The sequence below is a fragment of the Amphiprion ocellaris genome, chromosome 11 (assembly GCF_022539595.1).
Source record: "Amphiprion ocellaris isolate individual 3 ecotype Okinawa chromosome 11, ASM2253959v1, whole genome shotgun sequence".
In the NCBI taxonomy this organism is placed as follows: domain Eukaryota; kingdom Metazoa; phylum Chordata; class Actinopteri; family Pomacentridae; genus Amphiprion; species Amphiprion ocellaris.
In genome coordinates, this window is record NC_072776.1 from 31,197,097 (window position 1) to 31,218,073 (window position 20,977).

The window sequence follows — 20,977 nt, forward strand, 5'->3', positions numbered from 1 at the left end:
GATTTTAACTGTTAAGGTTAAAATACATATATTATGTATAAATAATGAAATTTGTTATTAATTTAAATGTTGACTTTAAAGAAACACACACACACACACACACACACACACACACACACACAAAAAAAACAGGCCAAACCTGTAAATAATGTTTACATTAAAAATCTGTATTTTCACAAATGGTAATTTGTTCTTGTGTGGATTCAGGTACAATGTGTGACCATAAAATTCCACAGTTCTACTTAAAATTTGATTATTTTACAGATATTTGCTGTTATTTTCACCATTTAACAGTTTTTGAACATTACAGTATCCCATTATTTTTTAACGTTTTTTTTTTTTTCAAGCAACGTTTTTAAAATTTTTCTTACAGATTTTTTCATTAAAATGATCTGATGTTGTGGTTTGTAACCAAAAAATAATGAGTTTTGGAACATTAAACGCCTATGAACATCTTCTAGATCCCAAAACTGACATTTTCACCTGTAAACATTCATAATATGTACGCTGTATCTTGAAAATGTAATTTAGAATCATGTTTAAACAAATTTACTATTTCAGTACTCACAGATTTTGTGATTTTGAGGAACCTCAGAGTGCTATCAGTGAACACAAAGCAGTCGCGGGAGTCATTTTCTATCAAAACCTAGTTTTCCATCAACACATAAAGACTCTGGTTTGATCCTGAAAAATAACAAATAAGAAACATGGCAAAAGTCAAACCAATACCTCCTCAAAAACACTGTCAAACAGAGGATCCATGCCTTTATTTTCATTCACTGCATATATTATTATTATGTTCATATTTTGCGTTTCATTGCAGCAGTCACCTGGATACAGCTTCCTATTCAGTACAGAAGAGAATTTAAGATTCTCCTGGTTATTTTTAAATCTCTGCATGGTCTCCACTTCAGATCTCTGAACTTTGAATGCCTTTTTCTGCTCCCACAGGCAAAGTTTAAAACAAATCGGGATCATGTTTTTACTGTTTTAGCTCCAACACAATTGGAACTGATCATTTTAACCTCTTATGATTTATTGTTATTGCTCTTTTGAAGATTTCACTGTCTTTACTAATGTTTTATTTACACTTTCTATTGCTTTATGTGTGTGAATGTGTTGTAAAGTGCCTCCGGTTTAGAAAGCTGCTACAGAAATACAGTTTATTATTATCAGTTACCAGAATTTAAATCACTATATTTCAGTGTAAAGCAACGTCTAGCTGCACACTGAAGCACAAGCATTAAGAGCTTAAGCACTGGACTGTCTTTGCTTGTTTTTTGACGTGGATTGAAGGTATTTTTAGCATCAAACTGGCATTAAAAAGAAGCAGTCGTGATTCATCAGAGTTTTTCTTGTTTCTGAGAGCCGTCCCTGTCAGAGAAGAGCTAATGTGAAACTCTGTCTTCTTCTTCTTCTTGTTTTTTGTGCAGTTTTCCTGCGGAGCCACAAGAGTCTGGAGTCGGTGGATCCTCAGTTCACGATGAGGAGGAAGATGGAGCAGCTGCGAGAGGAGCTGGAGCTCATGGAGCAGCTGAGAGACGTGAGAATCTCTGATCTTACTGTTTACCTCCGTCTGACGGGAGATTAGACCAGAACTCTGCTGTTCCTCTCCGGCCTGGATGCTAATTTTACTTCACTTCTCCTCCTGAAATCTGGAGACGTGACTTCAAACGATGATGTTAAACTTTAACTGTATCGCCCAAACATCCACGAGTCCCATTTTTATGCTACAAACTGACTTTTAGCAGGTTTTGAGCCATTTTCTGACTGGATTTATGTCTGAGAGCTTTCCTTCCCTGGTTTTAATCCACTCTGGAACAGATGTTAAAATTTTCACCCAGTAAGACTTAAAACTCCTTCAATTTGAAACTTTTTTCCATCTCATGCACTTTATCAACTCAAATTAAATCTGATTTTTGGTTGAAAATGTCAGAAATCAGAAATGTTTGTACTTATCTTGCTAAAAACAGCATACAGGTGCCTCAGAAAACACAGACTTTATTTATTAGGTTGCTGGTTTATTTACCTCCTTACATAACATCATTACTGTCTTTTAATGTTGCCTCTAATTTGAATGATTGAATTTTGCTGCCAAAAAATTCAGTACTACTAGTATTACTAGTAGTATTACTCACTTTACACCTGAAACTTGGAAAAATCTGCAGAACAATCAAAAGCTGGATGAATTTTTACCCTTTGAGTAATTCAGGTTTTTAATTTTGCCTTATTTCACTTTCAGCTCCTCTTGTTTTAGTTAATTCATTTGTTTTTTTTAAGCCTAAATGCTCTAAATATTATTTTACTGGTATCTAATTTTCTTACTAGAGTGCTGAGAACTATTATCAGAAATGAGGCCTTCAGACATCAATGATTTTAAATAAAGCTCAAAAGAATGATTGAATTAAAATTAGCTCCATTTAACTTATGCTGAACTCACTATTGCTAGTTCCTATTTACCTGCTATCCCTGGATTACTGCAATATTAAATAAAACTTGATGATTCTTGGGTCTGGAATTTATACAGTAAAATTGTCCATTTTTTCTTTGGTTTTTCAGCAGATTTACAGACAAATACTTGCATTTAGTGATGCCTCAACCAAGTCAATTATCAGTCATTAAATATTTAGTAGCATTTTTGTACACAGTACATACTTAAAGTATTGTAGATTAACTGTAGCTGTGTTTGTACCTGCTCATGTTGTGTATACATAAATATGTTTCCACATTTTTACAGTTTTATGTGCTTTCTAAATGGTAATGGAGATTGGAATTCCAAAAGACAGACTCGCAAAAAACACGTTGAAGAGTCTTAATGGATTTGGAAACACCATTTCTAAATAAGTTCTGATGTCATTTAACTCATTTGTTGTCTCTGGACAGCATAAAACATCAGCCAACATCAGCTAATGGAAGTTACATTTTCCTTGATAAGACACACTTCAAGTATACCTTCAAGTGTCTAGTAGGTAGAAGACCATGACATGCATGTCAGAAAATGTATAGTAGGTTGGCTGTAGTACCTGTTTGCACCACCAGGTGGAGCTTCTTACTTTTTACCACTGTAGCGATCAGAGGAGGCAGCAGTTTTTTGTTGTGAAGCATTGTGGTGGTTTTAGCTAGTAAAGGGGCACCATGACAAAGTCTTATCTGAGGCTTAATGACCTCTGACCAACACTTAAGTGTGAATTTAAGGTGGGACAAATTACGATAATATTCTAATTTCCTAGGGGGATTTGAAATAATCGTGCTTGCAACTTGTGTTACAATGGAAGGAAACAAAGATTTGGCCTTAGTTTCTCGTTAAGTAACAGAAAAGCAGAGTGAATGTTTCATTCTTCACCCTCATCTGTGACGTTCATCCTGTTCCAGATGGTTTGAATGTAGCTTATGAGATTTCATGTTGCACATTATTCCATTCAATTCAATTCAATTTTATTAATATAGCGCCAATTACAGGTCAAATTGTGTCAAGATGCTTTACAGAACTCATATGCCTGAACTCCCAGAGAAAGTCCTAAGTACCGTGGACTGTTAGTCGTGGGGATTCGGGACTCGGCGGTGCTTTTGGTTTTGAACTTTAACCTACCGTCAAGCTCACATGTCTGTTTCTGCTGTTTATTCCTCTTCAGAGCATCGAGAGCAGACTGAAGGTCGTCCTCCCTGAAGACCTCGGCTCGTCTCTGATGGACGGCGTTGTCCTCTGCCATCTGGCCAATCACATTCGCCCGCGGTCCGTCGCCAGCATCCACGTCCCCTCACCTGCAGTGGTAGGTTTTAGGGTGAAGACATTTATAGCAGTAAAAGTTGTTTGAAAGCGTTAGGACCCCAACTTCCTGTGCAAAGTCGAATCTTATCCTTTGTTATTTTTGTGTAATTTCTTTTGCTTGTGCTTCCAGCCCAAACTCAGCATGGCCAAGTGTCGGAGAAATGTGGAGAACTTCCTGGACGCCTGCAGAAAAATAGGCGTACCGGAGGTAAGACGCATCATTTAATATGAAAACTACAGCTGTAGGTGTCCTGAGAACAAAATGTGGCCTCAATGAACTGGGGGTCGATTTCAAGTTTCTGCTCCTGTCCTTCAAAACCTGAGAATATTCTTAAATATTATCACAAACTGGAAATTTCAGACAGTTTGCGGTCCAGAATGTTACACATATATAATCTACAGGAAGCTGCCGTATTGCTTGTACAGCTTATTAACAAACTGTCTGCTGCTGAAGGACGTTCTGAACCTGAAAACAGCCTCAGTTCATCAGAGAAGCTCCCTGCTGAGTCCATATCAGCCTGGAACAGCTGCCTCGGTTGTTGACTTGTTGTTGACAAGAGATGTGAAAGGAACTGTGAAGGTGTCCTGCAAAAACTACCTTCTCTTTAACAGAGCTGCACTTTTTATTTACATTTATGGCAGTACAACATCAGCAGCTTACATTATCTTCTGATTTATGCCCATTAATGAGGTGAAAACTGCAGTTATTGACTGATTTTTGCAGGACATTAAACTGTAAACCGGATGTGGGAAGAAGGCCGCTGGTTTTTCTTTATCATGTCATCTTCCTGCAGTCAGAATTAATTATAGCAATAAACTACAGATACTTTTGCATTTAAAACATGTAGAATTTTACTCAAATCATGTTTCTATCTTTAACTTTAAACTGGAGAACCACTCAGCCTTCTTCCCTGGACTGGTTTAATTTCCTACCTGCCTCATTTTTGTTCTCATGGCTTTTAAAGGAGGTCTTTTAACGTTTAACGCTAAATTCATCACCGCTGTCATCGCTGCCTGCAGCTTCCTTCATCATGACAGGAGTCGATCAGATCAGCAGCGTCAGTCTGAAAGAGTCGACTGAGCTGCTGGGTTTTACTGTGTGTTTGTGGAAAACTGCATTTATTAAACATTCTGGCTGTTTCTGGAAAAGATATTTCCAACTTTGCAGCATTAAAAGGCTGTTAGCATGCAGACTGGTTGTGTAAAAGGAGAACACGATGTTTGGTTGCAGTTGAACAAGTGTCCCGAATCTGTCCAGTTACACTCTGACTGGTGGATGCTGGGAAAAACAGCAACACAAGGCGAAAAAACAAAAATAATTTAAGTCTTTGAGGAACAGCTTTTGTATATTTTGCTTTTCTGGCAGAGAGTTAATGTTCATGTTGATCTCATGTCTTTAGGGTAAACTTCAAGCTAATCTAACAGCTACTTAGCTTAGCTTAGCCTAGCTTAGACTGCAAACATTGGAAAACTGTAAATTACCAGACTTTTCACTCAGTATTTACAAGCTTATCTGTCATTGCTACCAGTCAAAGATAATGGTTTGGCTTCGGCTAGTAAAGGCGCACCAAGTCTTCTCTGAGTCTTAATGACTTCCAACAAGCTCTCAAGTGTGAACTCAAGTTGAGACAATTGTGGACAGTGTTTTTATTTCCTAGTGGCATTTGAAGTAGCCGTCTTTGCCACCCCTCTACCCTCTACCAGTTAAAGAGAGAATGGATGTTTAAATGGTAAAAAAAAAAAAAAAAACAAAACTGTTCAGCTCCCAATCCAATAATGTTTTCCTAGATTTTCTTTCGGCATAAATTGAGGACAGTCATATCAGAAAATTTACTGTAGGTTAGCTGTAGTACCTAGGTGAACCACTAGATGGAGCCTCTTACTGTTACCAGCGATCAGACAGTTACATATTTAGTCCATAGTTTGGACAGTGTTTTTATTTCCTAGTGGAATTTGAAATTGCCATTCCTCCAATGGAATTTTAATTGGTAAAGATGGAATTTGTCAGTCGTGTTGGAGCCATAATAATACTATTAATAATAATAATCTAATTTTGTTTACATCATCCACCAATAAACCAGAACATAAATGATGATAAACGAAGCACCATTGGAATTATTTGATGTCATTTTTTTGTTTAGGTGTGATTGTTTTTTTGTACTTGTTTATACTTTTGTTAGTTTTTTAATGTCATATTGATTTGTTTGTTAGTTGTTTAGTTTTGTTGCTTTTCTCTATCAGAAAAAGTGTTTGAAGGTTTATTTCTTTTATTGCTGCTCTGAGCCTTTTTTCTTTGTTTGACTTGCGACCTTCCATCGCTGCTTTGCTGACTGCCTCCAGCCTCTACGTGGACATTTGCTAGCTTAGCCACCCACTCGCAGCCTGAACGCTTTTACTGACAACGCTTCTGCAACGCTTCCTGCAACGCTTCCCTCCGAGCTAACACGCTAACAGCTTCTGTGCTAACGTGCTGGCCTGCTGCAGCCGCCTCACCGCCACCATCGCCGGGTTCATGCTTACTGGGAAGGACTAGAGGGCCTTTTTTATTTTTGTTTTTCCTCTCAGTAAGCATCCTCGCCCGTTGCCATGGTAACTCCCGCCTGCCTCCCTCCCTCCCTACACTCTGACCTTTGACCTCTGTGTCCATTGGTTAACCTCCTGCCTTTTCTTTCTCTTTTTTACTTTCTTCCGGCTGGATCGCACCACGTCTTCCTCTTCCTCCTCTCCTGTTTTTCTTCTCGTTCCCGTCAATTTTTGGAACTTTTGGTTTTTGTCGTCTTCCCTCCATCACTTCCGGTCTCAAATGTTTCGTTTTTGCTCCCTAAACTTCATGCTTTCACACCTTATTTTTTCTGTTTCCTTTTCTCTTTTTTGTGTTTTTCCGTGACTTTCTTTTGCGGAGAATATTTACCCATCATCCTCTCTGCACATCTTCTCCAAACTTTTCACGGCTTTTTTTCTCCACTTGCTGCCTTGTTGTTTCTTTTCTTCTTTTTCTCATTTCTTTCGTTCCTCTATCATGTTGTCCTTACTCCTCTTTCGTCATTTGCCCTTTTCCTTCCTTCCTTCCATTCTTTTCACTTTGCTCTTTCTTTTTCCTTTTGTTTGACCTTCTTTGTTTTTCACCTTTTTCTCTTGTATCTTCCTTCCTTCCTTCCTTCCTTCTTTCCTTCCTTCCATCCTTCCTTCCTTCCATCCATCCATCCTTCCTTCCTTCTTTCCTTCCTTCCATCCTTCCTTCCTTCCTTCCATCCATCCTTCCTTCCATCCTTCCTTCCTTCCTTCCATCCATCCTTCCTTCCTTCCTTCCTTTCTTCCTTCCTTTCTTCCATCTATTCATCCTTTTCTCCTTCCATCCTTCCGTCCTTTTTTCCTTCCATACATTCATCCTTCCTTCCTTCTGTCCCTTTTCCCTCCATCCACCCTTCCTTCCTTCCATCCTTCCTTCATCCTTCCTTCCTTCCTTCCCTCCTTCCTTCCATCCATCCTTCCTTCTATCATTCCTTCCATCATTCTTTCCATCATTCCTTCCTTCCTTCTATCCTTACTTCCTTCCATACTTCCTTCCATCCTTCCGTCCTTCCTTCCATCCTTCCGTCCTTCCTATTTCCTCCCTTCTTTTATCTCTCCTTCCTTGCTTCCTTTTCCCTTGTACTTTCCTTTTTCTTTTGTGTCCTTCCTTCTTTTTCATCTACTCATTTCGTGCTTTCTTTTTTCTTTCTTTCTCTTCTTTCATTTCCACCTCCTCCCCTCTTTTGTCCTTCATTCCCTGCTTCCTTTAAACTTTTCTTATCTGTACTTCTTTTTTGCTTTCTTTTCCTTTTATCCATTCCCTCCTTGTCTCCTTTTCCCTCCTCTTTCTTTTTTGTCCTTCCTTTCTTATTTGTTTTCTTCCCTATTCCCTGCATTCTCACCTCCTTCCTTCTTTTCTTTTTGTCCTTCCTTTCTTGTTTCCTTTTCACCTTGGCCTTTCTTTGGCCATCATGCTTCCCTCCCTTCCTTATTTCATTTCCACCTCCTCCCTTCTTTTTCTTCTTGTCCCTTCTTCCTCACTTCCTTTACACTTCCTTGTTCCATTTTGTCCTTCTTTTCTTTGCTTCCTCACCCCCCTTCGTTCTTTCATACCCACCTTCTCCTTTCTTTTTTTCTTCCTCTTCCCCCCTTCGTTTCCTCCTCCCTTCCTCATGGGGGCGCCAGTCTTCCCTCTGTTCGCCCTACGACATCATCCAGTGCCGCCTGCAGCCGGTGCGCGCCACAGTTCGGGCGCTGGTTGCCTTGGATACGACCACCGCTGACAGGAAACGGGACGAGGCGGTCCTGGCCGCAAGCCCCGCCTCCCCAGAGACTCCCTCGTTGGTCTCTGTCACCACTCAAACCCCGCCTCCAGCCTGGCAGATCTGGGACCTCATTGGCTCGAGCCTGGTTCACATCCTCTGCCTGGTTCTCCTGTTCGTGGCCTATAGTTGGAGCGAGCTGACGTAACCGTGACGACAGGCTCCTGTCAGTCACCTGCCAGCCCCTCCCTCCTTACACCCAGGCTCCTCCCTCTTATTCGTGCTGCATTTATGTCACGTGGGAAAAATGGCACTCGTATGACTCACTGAGTGGCTGTAATGGTTTAGTCATACCTTTTGAAACTGTGGAATTGTTCTCTGTGGTTCAGGGCTGCACAATATCTTGTTTTTTCATTGATACTGCGATTTTTCCAACAGTCACGCTGCAGGAAATAGGATTCAAACGGCAAATTAACTCAAACACATCATGCTACGACTTTTTTTTGCTTCTTTTGCGACAAATGGAAAAATTACAGTTCTTCTATAAGAGAAGTCTGTCTGATAGAACATCTGCTCATAAAGGTAACACTTAAATCATTGATATACACAAAATGAAGTAAGAACAGACAGTGGAAACCAAAATCATTAACCACTTCCTTATTACGCTTCCTAACTGCATATCCCAGAGGTTAAGTTGGTGTTATACTGTGATGATTAAGTCTTCCTTTAATTTTTTGAGCAGTGAGTTGGATGATTTTTCTTTTAGCCCAGTAACTCTTCCAGTTGGTACACTGTGGGAGTGGTTTCACCATCAAACTGCCCAATGATTTTCCTAAACTTGGCCACGAATGCAAATTTTCAATAATTTCTTTCTCATATAGTAAATCCAGGATATGCAGGAACAGATGTACATTTTGGATGTCATGACTTGGTCTAAATGGCAAGCAGCTGGTTAGCGTAGCATAGCATAAGGGTCGTTCCACCTCAGTTCACCAAATTTTTCATAAATTCACGTCTGATCATCTCATATCTGTCTGATACTTCTATTCTGTACATACGTCTGTCATTAGGTAAAATCTGGGGTCGTAGGGAGCATTAGTTTCTGAGGCATTATATGATGGAAAACCATGACTTTTTAAAAGTCCTCCAGCTGGAACACTATTGGAGTGGTTTCACCATCATATCTGCTCAGTGCATGTTCAAATATTGGCCATAAATACAAATAAAGCATAATTTCAATAATTTCTTTCTCATAGAGTATGACTGACACAATATTTTACATTTTAAAGCTCTTCTTGGTGCCAGTCACAGGCAAAAAAATAAGCCTATTAGGCTGAAAACTAAAGGTTTTATGGTTGTGGGAATATTGGAATAGATAAAAAGTTGGATATTTTTTGACCAAATTTGCACGATCATATAACTGGTTTGTATTATTCTATCAAAAGAAGATTGTACCATTAAAGACCACATGTAAACATCAATGGACCTGCAAAATTTCAGGTCTGCAGCTACATTATTTCTCAAGTTAAACCACCTATAACTAAAAATTTTACACATTTTACTTAATAACAAGCACAGAAACAAAAATCTGACTAACGAGAAGGTCAGGTGTGAAGTTCTTTTTAAAATTTGGTGAATTGAGGTGGAATGACGCATTTACTTTCTTTAAAACACAGTTTGGTGACATTGCAGGCTTCACATGTGCACAGCAAAAATAAGTGAGGAACCGGAGAGAAACCGTAAAGAGAATGATTGCAGAAAATTAACACATCAGATTTAGGTGCAACCTGTCGTAGATATAGCTGCAGAAGCTGAGTGGAGACTAGAAGCTTCTCTGTATACAAGAAAAATGACTGAAAAGAGAGATTTGGTTGCAGAAAAGAACCACAATCTGACATCAGAACACTTCATTTTAGGCTTTACAAAGTCACTTTTGTTGTACAGCTGCAAAAACTGAGCAGAGACTAGAAGCTTCTCTGGTTCACACACAACTGACTAGCTAGCTAGCTAAGAGTAGCCTGCACATGAGGTGTTTAGGGAACATCTGTAAATCATAGCTTCTACCAAAAACCACATATTCAACAAGAGACTCACTTTGAATACAATTTTTTTTAATTATCTGACCTCTAGGAGATGCTCTGAATTCAGCAGAAGATTATTTTAGGTCTTATGTTGATGCAGATTGTCTCTAAAATTAATCAAAAATGTGATAAATAATCATTTTTTGACAATTGGTCATAATAATTTTTCAAACTCAATCATTATGGCCTTAATCTAGTCAGCTGGATGGAAATATCTCCACTACAGAAAGAGTGATGTCAAACAAAAACAGGTCCTTGTGCTCTACAGGAGGCAACACAACTAATTTGTTTGACATTTTAAATCAGCAGCACAAAGCTCTGTATTAGAAAAGTTATATCTGAATGTCATTTAAAGCAAAAAACATGTTACAGCAAGTGATTTTTCAGCATTTACACTGCCGTTCAAAAGTTTGGGGTCACTTAGAAATGTCCTTATTTTTGAAAGAAAAGCTTTTTTTTTTCCAATGAAGATAACATTAAATGAAGATAAATCCAGTGTAGACATTGTTAATGTGGTAAATGACTATTGTAGCTGGAAACAGCTGATTTTTAATGGAATATCTCCATAGAGGTACAGAGGAACATTTCCAGCAACCATCACTCCTGTGTTCTAATGCTACATTGTGTTAGCTAATGGTGTTGAAAGGCTCATTGATGATTAGAAAACCCTTGTTCAGTTATGTTAGCACATGGATAAAAGTGTGAGTTTTCATGGAAAACATAAAATTGTCCAGGTGACCCCAAACTTTTGAACGGTAGTGTATATTCTTTTTCTTCTTTGCAGATGCATTCTCCTAGAAAATCAGCCCATTTTTCATTCTAGAAGGATTATTTCTTTCCAAATAGAGTCATTCCAGTCGTCTGTTATAAATTCCTGCATGTTTTTTTATGTCACAGAGAGCAATATGAATGTCAGGTTTTTTTTCCAACATGGTGCAGCCCTGGTGTCGTATTAAACAGTATCAGCAGCAGAAACAGAAAAGTTCAACGTTTCTGCAGCTGCTCAGTCTTTATTAAAGTTTGTGAATCACTCAGAACAAATGAAGCAGCCATCTGAAGCCAGCCATTCTTTGTTCAGTCGTCCCACGTGACACAAATGCATCACCAGCATGGGCCGACGCCTCTCCCCTCGCCTCCTCTCCTTGGTTGACGTGTTTGTGTCTTTGCAATAAAAGCGACACAGAAACTCTGAGCAGAAGCAGGACGTGTGGAGCAGCAGATCCAAAAGTCACTGATGTCTTACGAACACGTCGGCCGGCAGGAAGGAATCGGAGAGTTTTCATCAAATTCTTCTTTCTGTTTCACTCAGAGTGGAACAAAACCACAGTCTTCTATCTGTGAGGGAGCCAAATCACAAAACAGTGTTGGTGTCGAGGCGAATGATGTATTTGTACATTAATTCTGTACGCAGAGTGCAGTATTTAGCACAGAGCAGCCTGATGTTACTAAGACTAGAACCTCTGAGCAGATGTTTGGCACCAATATGGAGGTCTGGTGTGAAATTGGTTCGAATAAATATCATCTAAATATAAAGTAATAATCTGCAGTGAGTGTTGCTGTGGGTTAGAGTTTCCAGAGATCTGTTCATTTAATTAATCAGTTTCTTTGCTGCCATTGGCTAAAGATGCTCCCTGTTTATTATAATACATCATCAGGTTTTAAGATTCACTTTAGCTTCATATTTACATTAATGTACCCTAAAAAATGTTGAGTAGATTTTTCCTATTTGTGTGTGTACATATATATATATATATATATATATATATATATATATACAAAAAAATATTATAATTATTATATATAATATAATATAGTATTTTTATTTATCTTGTACATCAAGCTAGAATTTATTATTTATTAAATTATTATATATTATATATAGTATATAATATCTCATTATATATATACATATATATATTATTCAATATAGTATATATATATATATATATATAAAATTCAATAATTTTATATATATAATTGATATTTTTATTTATCTTGTAGTCTTTAATATATCAAGCTATAGTTTCAATTCAATTCCATTTTTTTTATACAGCACCAATTACATTCAAATTATCTCAAGACGTTTTACAGAACCCATATGGCTGAGCCCTTCAGACATATCTTTATAAATATCCAGAGTTTATGATACCAAAAAAAAGATTTTAAGTAAATCAAAGACGTTTGAACAGAAGGTGATGATGATTTGACATTAATTAACTCAGATTGTTTTGCCACAAATTCACTGAACTGAATTCTACCTGATAAGAGTTTTGTCATTTTACAACACTTTGCAGAATAAACAGTCCAGTCAGAGGAAGCTCAGAAACTCGTCAGACCTCCAGAATGGCTGCCAGATGTTGCTGCTGAAACCCCCTTTAATCGGTTTAATTAGAATCTCCTGCACAGTCGGAGTTAAAGGCTTGAACCCAGCAAACCCAGTGGACTGCAGAAGCACACGTTTCCTGCACAAACAGCGTTTTTCTAACGTGTGATTATAAAGGAAGCCATATCTCACTGTCGCTCACATCAGCTGGATGTATTTTCGTGTCTTTTTTTGCCTGAATATTTATTTAAATTGGCTACTTGATGTTTGGAAACTTGAGAGAAAAAATGTTTTTTGCCAGAAAAGACTCGTTTTAACTTCGTTTGAATCCACCTCCGCTGCACCCTGATATGCAATGTGACTGTTTTTGGAGAATATCTGAAGGGCTACAGACACTAGAGGAGTTTATGAAGTTCATTCTATATATATATTAGTCCTCTTAAGCAGTTTATTTTCGAGGGTTTGATATATCGGGGGTTAGCACATGGCTGTGTTTGTAATGGAATTAAAGGAATGAGGATATTTGCCTTCCCCACTGCTACTTTAAAAACACAGTTCTGCCTGTCAGCTGTTGGAATTATTCACAGAAACTGAATGAACGCTGGTGGAATGAAGTGTGTTTATGAGTATTTTGGCGTTCAGCCTCCACGACGTGTTTTATTTTTACTTCATTCATGGTTTATTCCCATTCTGTGAAACGATTGGAACGCTCAGCTCCTGTTGATTCTCTGCAGTTTTCCTGTGAGACGGATTATTTTTACTGACTTGTGTGATTGTTGTTAAAGACCGAGGTAATAAATGCAGTTTTAGGGATGTTTTCTCTTCTATGGTGGCCAGTTTGTGGGCTTTTTTTTTTTTTTTTTTTTTTGCTCCTGTCACATTTTTACTCACTGTAGGTTCATTTTTCACTCTAATATAAATTCCAACACTTCAATCGAAACAGAACAACCTTAACTATAAGTAGAGAGAATTTAGATATGTCTTCTGTTAGGTTTATCACAGTTATTATGCCATTTATCATAAAAGAAAAGCAAAGGTTGGATTTTGTTGATTACTTATTTCACAAAATTTGAACAAAATGGAATCAACAAGGACATTTTTTTTCCCAGTTGTCCACAAATGCTACCAACACTAAATAAAATGGTGACTCTACGTACTATAGATGATTTAATGCTACTTTTCTATGTGCTCTATGTGAGCATTCCTTGCAGTTCAGCCTAATTCACCCAATTTTCAAAATGAGGCACATAGAATAAAGTATTTTTAATTAACTTTCCAAAAAAATAAAAAAAAAATAAATTTCCTGAGCTCTACATGTGCAACATTTTCCCATGTGGCTCCACAAGCAACAGATATTTTGCTACATATGTTTTAAAAACAATCTTTTTCCACATGGAAATGATATAAAGATGTTTCACCATGCTGAATGTATCCTCCAGCAGCTTGCTGCTCTGTTTACTGGTTTTGAGCTACGCTGCATTTAGAATATTCATCCAGAATGTTTTATTCTCTAATTTCTCTCCAATCCAATGAATACAAAGCCTGCAGTTCAGCCGACTGCTGGTCACAGCTGAGTCACTCGTGGCTTCTTGGTTTGCACCTATGAATGTCGAATTTTTGTTTTCCACACAATCCTTACAGTGCAAGTGATTTATTTTTGGCAATTTTGGTAGAATTTTGATAAAATATTGAGGTTTTAAGCTGAGATTTGGTATATTTTCCTAATCGACCCATAGAATACCCTTGATTAGTACAAAGAGTGTTGGAAAGTTGAAAATATTGCAATTTTTTCTGCTTTTGTAGTTTTTGGCTGTAATAGATGGTGTAATTTTGGTGATTTTTGTTGAAAAAATTAAGGTGTTTGAAGCTCACCAGTGGGTTTTAGGGTTCAGAGGTTAATTAAAACCAACTACAAGTGAAAACTCAAGCACCAACTTTATATAAGTTAAATAGAAAAACACAAGAGTGACCCTTTACACCAAGTTATATTCCCATCAGAAGTTGATGCTATGACTTTTTCAAGCCCAGCATTGGTGATTCAGGATCTTTACAGTGTAAATGGTTCTTTTTTGGCAATGTTTAAACAAAACATGTTGAATTTGATGAAATATTAAGGTTTTAAGCTGCGATTTGGGGAATTTTCCCCAATCGACCCATTTGACACACTTGATTAGTTCAAAGACTATTGGAAAGTTGAAAAAAGATGAAAATTCTTCTGCTTTCATGGTTTCTGGCTGTGATAGATTGTTTTAGTGATTTTTTGTTTGATTTTTTATTCTTTTGGCAACTGAAAATGAAAGCTTGACCACCGTATACATCAACTCTATGTAAGTAAAATACAAAATGACAAGAATAACCCTTTAGGCCAAGTTGTATTCCCATCAAGAGTCGATGGTACAGTAGGACTTTTTAAAGACCAGCGTTGGTGATTTTTCACTAGAGTCCAGTTTTATACAAAAACGTTAAAATAACTGCAATGTCAGCAAACATCTTCAGGTCCTTAAATTGTTTTTACCTACAAAGATGCTTCAGAATTTAGAAAGAATTTTTATGAGTTGCACATTGTGGCTGTGACTATTTCCTGGAAGCAGTTTGTACCACTACTGCTCTTCACACACTTTACTTGCAGACAAACTTACAGTAACACCTTCCATCTTCCATTCATTGTGTCTAAATCTGTTGCTGCTTCTGTCTCTTTTCTGCCTCTTCGTCTTCTCCCACACTTCTTCCTTTCTTCAGGACAAACTGTGTCTTCCTCACCACATCCTGGAGGAGAAAGGTCTGATGAAGGTTTGCGTCACGGTTCACGCTCTGGTGGACGAGGCGTCGCCCAAACTCTCCCTGCTGACGTGAGCGACGGCGAACGGAGCTTCCAGCGGCCGACACGTACAACAAACACACACCTGGATCCAAACACTGACTTCACACGACGCTACGGCATCCTCCTTCGAGTGTTTTTAGTATATTTAAGGATGCAAGGTGGTGTTAAGGGAACTAAAACCCATCAGAAGTGGATTTCTGTACTAATTCATTAGAGAGCCTGATGGGAAACCAGCGCTCGACTGGTTGAATCACGTGTTTGATTCCCGTTTATTCAGGTAAACCCAAGAAACACAAACTGAAGGGCATAAATTCAACTGTTTTGTTTTGGACTTGATTCCGAAATTCTTACACTGGCTGGTACCAAACATTTAAAAGAAATACTGACAGGAAGACAAGTCTGATTTTGAGAATAAAGTCAAAATATTTAGTGAAAAAAATCTATAAATTGGATAAAAAGGTGTAATTTTATGGAATTATTCTGAATTTTTTTGGGAATGTGTAGGATTTTACTTGAAAAGGTTTTAAAATTTTGATGCAAAGTTGTAATTTTACAAAACAGGGCTTTATCTCTAACTCTAAAAACTGCATTTATCGTAAAATTACAACTTTATTGTTGTATTATAACTTCTTTTGCAAAGATTTTAGCTTTATTCTGCCTCATTATATGCAACTTTATTCTCAACATCTCAATGTTTTCTTTCCATAAGTGCGGCTCTCTAATAATCTGTGATTTTACTCCAAATTCGATGCAGTTTATGAACCTTTTTTTTTCATTCTGAACCATTTATTTCAGTGTAAAAGCACCGACTTCACCATTCATTTCATGCTGTCTCTGCACACTTGAGCAATCTCTACAATAACTTTGATAATCATCAGTTTTCTGTCTGCAGATCTTAGACTTTCTTCTACTGAGTGACGTGTTTCTGGACTGTGTTGAGTATTTTCACTCTCAGAAGAGAACAAAACCAAAATACTATAGTCTTAACGTAGACGGCTTTTAACCACAATTTATATTTAAACAGGAAGATATTTATGATATAAAGAGAAGCTGTTTGAGTCGATGTATACAGTCAGAAAGAAATAGCCCAGAAATATTTTTCTCTAATATATTTTAGGTATAACTGTGTATGTTTTCTAAGGTTTTGCTATGACTGTGTGGAGCTCTGTGCATGTCCCTGCAGCAGGTCGGTGTGGGGACGCTAATCCTCGGTAATCGTATCAAGCCAGTCCAGGTAACGTTAGTTTGGTCGTTTCTTTCACCTGCATCCCGTCACTCGGTGTTCAGGGTGAAGCTTCTACTTAATGTTTGTATGAAATGCAGTTTGCTAATGTGCCAAAACACGTGTGGTGGTGATAGAACGAATACAAGCAAAACACAAGTCACTAAGCTTCAAGGGCAAATATCACTTTTAAACATGGAAAGTCATGGATGGATTATTGAACAGGGGTCGAAGGGGTCAGTGTTTGGGAAAACTTCTTGATTGTGAATCGATCAAGAAACTTTAAACAACCACAAAGAGACAAAGAAAAGACTACAAAGATGTGGAAAATGTCTGAAAAAGACAAAAAGAGACACAAAGTACCCATAGGGTCCTCAGTTTTACTACAAAGAGTTGGAAATGATCCCAAAAAGATAGAAAGTGACCACAAAGAGACACAAAACAACGACAAAGAGACTCAACATGACCACAAGGTAGTTGAAAAGAGTCTTACAGCGACACAAGACAACGACAGATACTCAGTTTGGCCACAAAAAAATGAAAAGTGATCGCAAAGAGACTCAGTATGACCACAATAAGATGGAAAAGACCTCAGAGTAACAAGATTACCATAAAAACGCACAAAAATAAACCACTGAGACTCAACAAGACTCAGAGAAAAGAGAAAAAGATAGAAATGACCATAAAAAGACACTATGAGACACAAAATGCAACAAAGAGTCATAGAACAACCACAGATACTCAACAAAGATGGAAAATCACCACAAAGAGACACAAAGTGACTACAAAGAGATGGAGAAGATGTCAGAGACACGAAATGACCAAAAAGAGACACAAAACTACCAATCAAGACTTGATATGTTTGGAAAGAGATTGAAAATGACCACAAACCGAAACACAATGACAAAAAAGAGACATAAAAATACCACAAACAGACAGAAAACAACCACAGATACTCGATTTGACTACGATGATGGATGGACTACAGTGACCACAAAGAGACACAGAGTTACAACAAAGAGATAGGAAAGACTTCAGAAAAACAAAATGACCACAAAAGACAACAAAGACTCTCTATACTACCCCAGCAAGACTCAAAATGACGACAAAGACACAATGTGACCACAATCACATGGAAAATTACCACAGAGACACAGAACTACCAAGGCAAGACTCAACGTGATTGGACAGACATTGCAAACTAACATAAAATGAACACAAAACAGCTACAGAGACTCAGTGTGACAACAATGGGATAGAAGATGATGACAGACATAAAATTACCACAAAGCAAATAAAAAGAACTACAAAGAGACACAAAAATGCCCTAAACAGACAGCATGCTCAGCTACAAAGATGGAAAAGGGCCTCAAAGAGACAACAAAAATGACCACAAATGGACACAAATAGCCCCAGAGATTCAACATGACCTCAGAGAGATGGTAAATCACCACAAAAAGACACAAAACAACCAAAGAAGCTCAGCATGTCTACAGCAAGATGGAAAAGGATCTGAATAGACACAAAATGACCACAAAGGAGCTTAATGTGACTACAAAGTAATTAAAAAGAACCTAAAAGTGACCTAAAAGAGATGCATCACAAGCCCTAAAGCTCAACATGACCTCAACAAAATGGAACAGGACCATGAAGAGACACAAGATGACTACAAAGACACGGAAGATTACTGTAAAAACACAAAAACAAACAGACACCAAAATGACTGTAAAAGTCCATTTTCCACATCAGTACCAGGAGCCCTTTGTTCATTAATCCATCCATGACTCACCTGATGCATCACCTGTGTTTCTACCTGAACACCTGCAGAGTCGGTCTAGGTTATTAAGACATCTGTTGGGTCGGTAAACACTCACGTAGCTTCATCTCCGACTAAATCAGTCTGAACTCAGGAGGAACTTTTACACGTTTTTAAAACTACTTTAAAAGAAAAAAACGACTGAGTGTCAAATAACTAGTCCGATTATCTTCTGGCTAAAGTTCCTGTTCAGACTTTGAGGTTTCATCCGGAGTTGTGGCTGTGAGATTACAGACCATGTGACTCACATCAGGTTTGGGTTTTTATTCCACTGTTGATGCCTCATTTCCAACCTGCTACGTCAACAGTATTTGTATGTGAGTGTCAGAAAGTGTGTGAAAACAGGAAAGTTTGAATTATGTGACACAAACCAAGACTTTAAAGGGGCAGTAGGTAATTATTTACCTTTATTTCTCTACTGTGAGATCAGTTTTAAACACATTTTTATGCACATTTTGAAGTTTAGCAGCAGAAAAGTTAATATAACTACAAAAATTAGAGGAAAATTATAAGAAAACAGCCAAAAATAAATATTTTACACTCACTTCAGGTAGTTTTTGCGCTTCATGGAAGATAAAAACTGATTCAATTCTGACATAACTCACATTAATGAATGTGAATGAATGATTTTTGAAAAATATCCCCTTCAGAAAGCAGTAAAAATACTAAATGTACTAAATCTGGTCATATTTGATTTAAAATTACACATTTACTTTAAATAATACTTTTAAGTTTTTATACAAATTAGCTCCAAATTTTGTCAGATTTTTATATCACATGATTATCCACATGATTAGTTCAAGGACTGTCAGAAAGTTAAAAAATTCTTTCTGTTTTTACAGTTTGTTGCTGATAAATGGTGACTTTTTAAAAACTTTTTTTAAAGAAAGATGATTTTTGAACCCTGTGACATGTTTGGTGTTCAGGGGATTAATATAAAATATCACCCAAAAGAAATAATATTGACTGGAATCAAATCTAAAAACAATCTGAGTGGAAAATAATACAAAAACTCAACGCCGCCCTCTACAGGCAGCGAGCAGGAACTGCAGGAGCCAACAAAAAAAAAAAAAAAGACTTTTAGGCTGCAAGTTAAAGTGTGTAGCAGAAAGAAGTTTACGTTCTTTAATTTTAGGCTCTTTGTTCCCCTAATAAATGTTGCTGTATTTGTTTGATCACAGATCTACTTACTGTCCCTTTAAAACCAACGTCTTAAAAGTAGAATTTGATGCAATGAAGCGTTCAACTTGCAGGTTAGTGTGAATGAGTGTTCAAAGTTATTTTTTTTTCTTTGCAGCTTCGTATCCAAAGTTTGAGCTACTTAAAGGTTCAACAGTAAAATATGAATAAAAATGATGAAAAAAAGAAATAAATCAATGAGTAGATAAAGAAATGCTTCCACTGGAGAGATTTGACAGTTGCCAAAACAAACCTTTTCCCTGCGGCGTTAAAGGCTTTATTTAAATGTACTATAAATCTGTGTACATATTATTTATCACGAGGGTTTGCTGTTTGTTCCTGTACTGTACATTTCACCATAAAACACTCACATCAGCAAACTTTAAGCGCCTGTTCTTCATAGTCATGCATAAAAAAATACAGAAATGTTCACATATTTCAACACTATGGCAGCTGAGTGACTAAAAAACACAAAAAGCAGTATATTCTGATGTATATGTGCTGGTATTTTCTGCAAAACTGTATTAATATTCCTCAGTAAAGAGCAACAAATGGTTAGACACACATTTCTGATGTCAAATTTACAAAAAGAATCCCAAATAAAGTCATAAAAGAACAATTATGAGGGTTAAACTGTTGGTTTTTGTGCTGCGCAATAAATAAATCTGCATTTAATTCTAGATTTTTGCTCATAGTTTCCACATCGCAACGGTGTTTTGGATTTTTAAAAAAGCAATAAAAACCAAACTGGCTGCTTCCCGACAGAATCTGCACTTTAATCTATTTATATCTTTGTTTTGGCAACTGAGAGAATCTGAAACCAATGTTTGAACAGAGTTTAAATGTGACGCTGGTTGTAAATTGTGTAAATGTACCTGCTGAAGCAGTGTCGTGTCATTTTTTTATGTCTCCTCTTTTGTATAAAGATATCCGCCTGTATTTCACAGTTTTGTACTTTTTCTGACTTTGGGAGCAAATTTTATTTTTCTGTGATTCTTTTCGGGTTTGTTGGACTTTTTTCGATGTAACGGAACCCTTTTGTAACTCTTTGTGAAACCTTTTGTGTAATTTTGTTGTACAGCAACTTAAATCTACGTGCATGAAGCGTCCCTGTAACGTCGCCTTAACTGCTGTGAATACTGTAAATAGTTTACTGTATTTCTCATCACTTTATCAGTAAAGACGTCACCTGTCGAAAACAACTCACCTGTTTGTGTTTCAGTTTGTACATTTGCAGCCATCAGAGCTTCATTTATATCAAAGTCCTGCTAAAAAAATAGAAAATTGCACTTCAGTTTCTGAAAATAATCTGAATAATATATATATATATATATATATATATATATATATATATATATATATATATATATATTATCATGAAATATTTGTGGGAAAAATGTTTTTTGTGTTTCAAAAGGCGTGGCTGCATTAGACAGACACAAACAAATACAAGTTATATAGTTTATTGTTCACAAGAAAAACTCACAAAACT

The 20,977-nt window shown here is 37.1% G+C and overlaps 1 protein-coding gene across 6 annotated transcripts in view; it reads left to right on the forward strand.

The window, feature by feature from the left end:
• Positions 1-20,687, forward strand: part of lrch1 (leucine-rich repeats and calponin homology (CH) domain containing 1) — a 129,504-nt gene extending 108,817 nt beyond the window's left edge. For 4 of the 6 annotated variants that reach the window (XM_055015589.1, XM_055015590.1, XM_023264565.3 and 1 more), the window contains 4 exons: positions 1,434-1,543; positions 3,633-3,770; positions 3,900-3,977; positions 7,967-11,893. In XM_055015589.1, coding sequence (XP_054871564.1) covers positions 1,434-1,543; positions 3,633-3,770; positions 3,900-3,977; positions 7,967-8,251 — 611 coding nt within the window. In that variant the 3' untranslated portion in view covers positions 8,252-11,893. Of the gene's footprint in view, positions 1-1,433; positions 1,544-3,632; positions 3,771-3,899; positions 3,978-7,966; positions 11,894-15,186 lie in introns of those variants that run through there. The other 2 variants (XM_055015591.1, XM_055015592.1) reach the window with 1 other exon arrangement.
• The last annotated feature ends 290 nt before the right edge of the window (positions 20,688-20,977 follow it).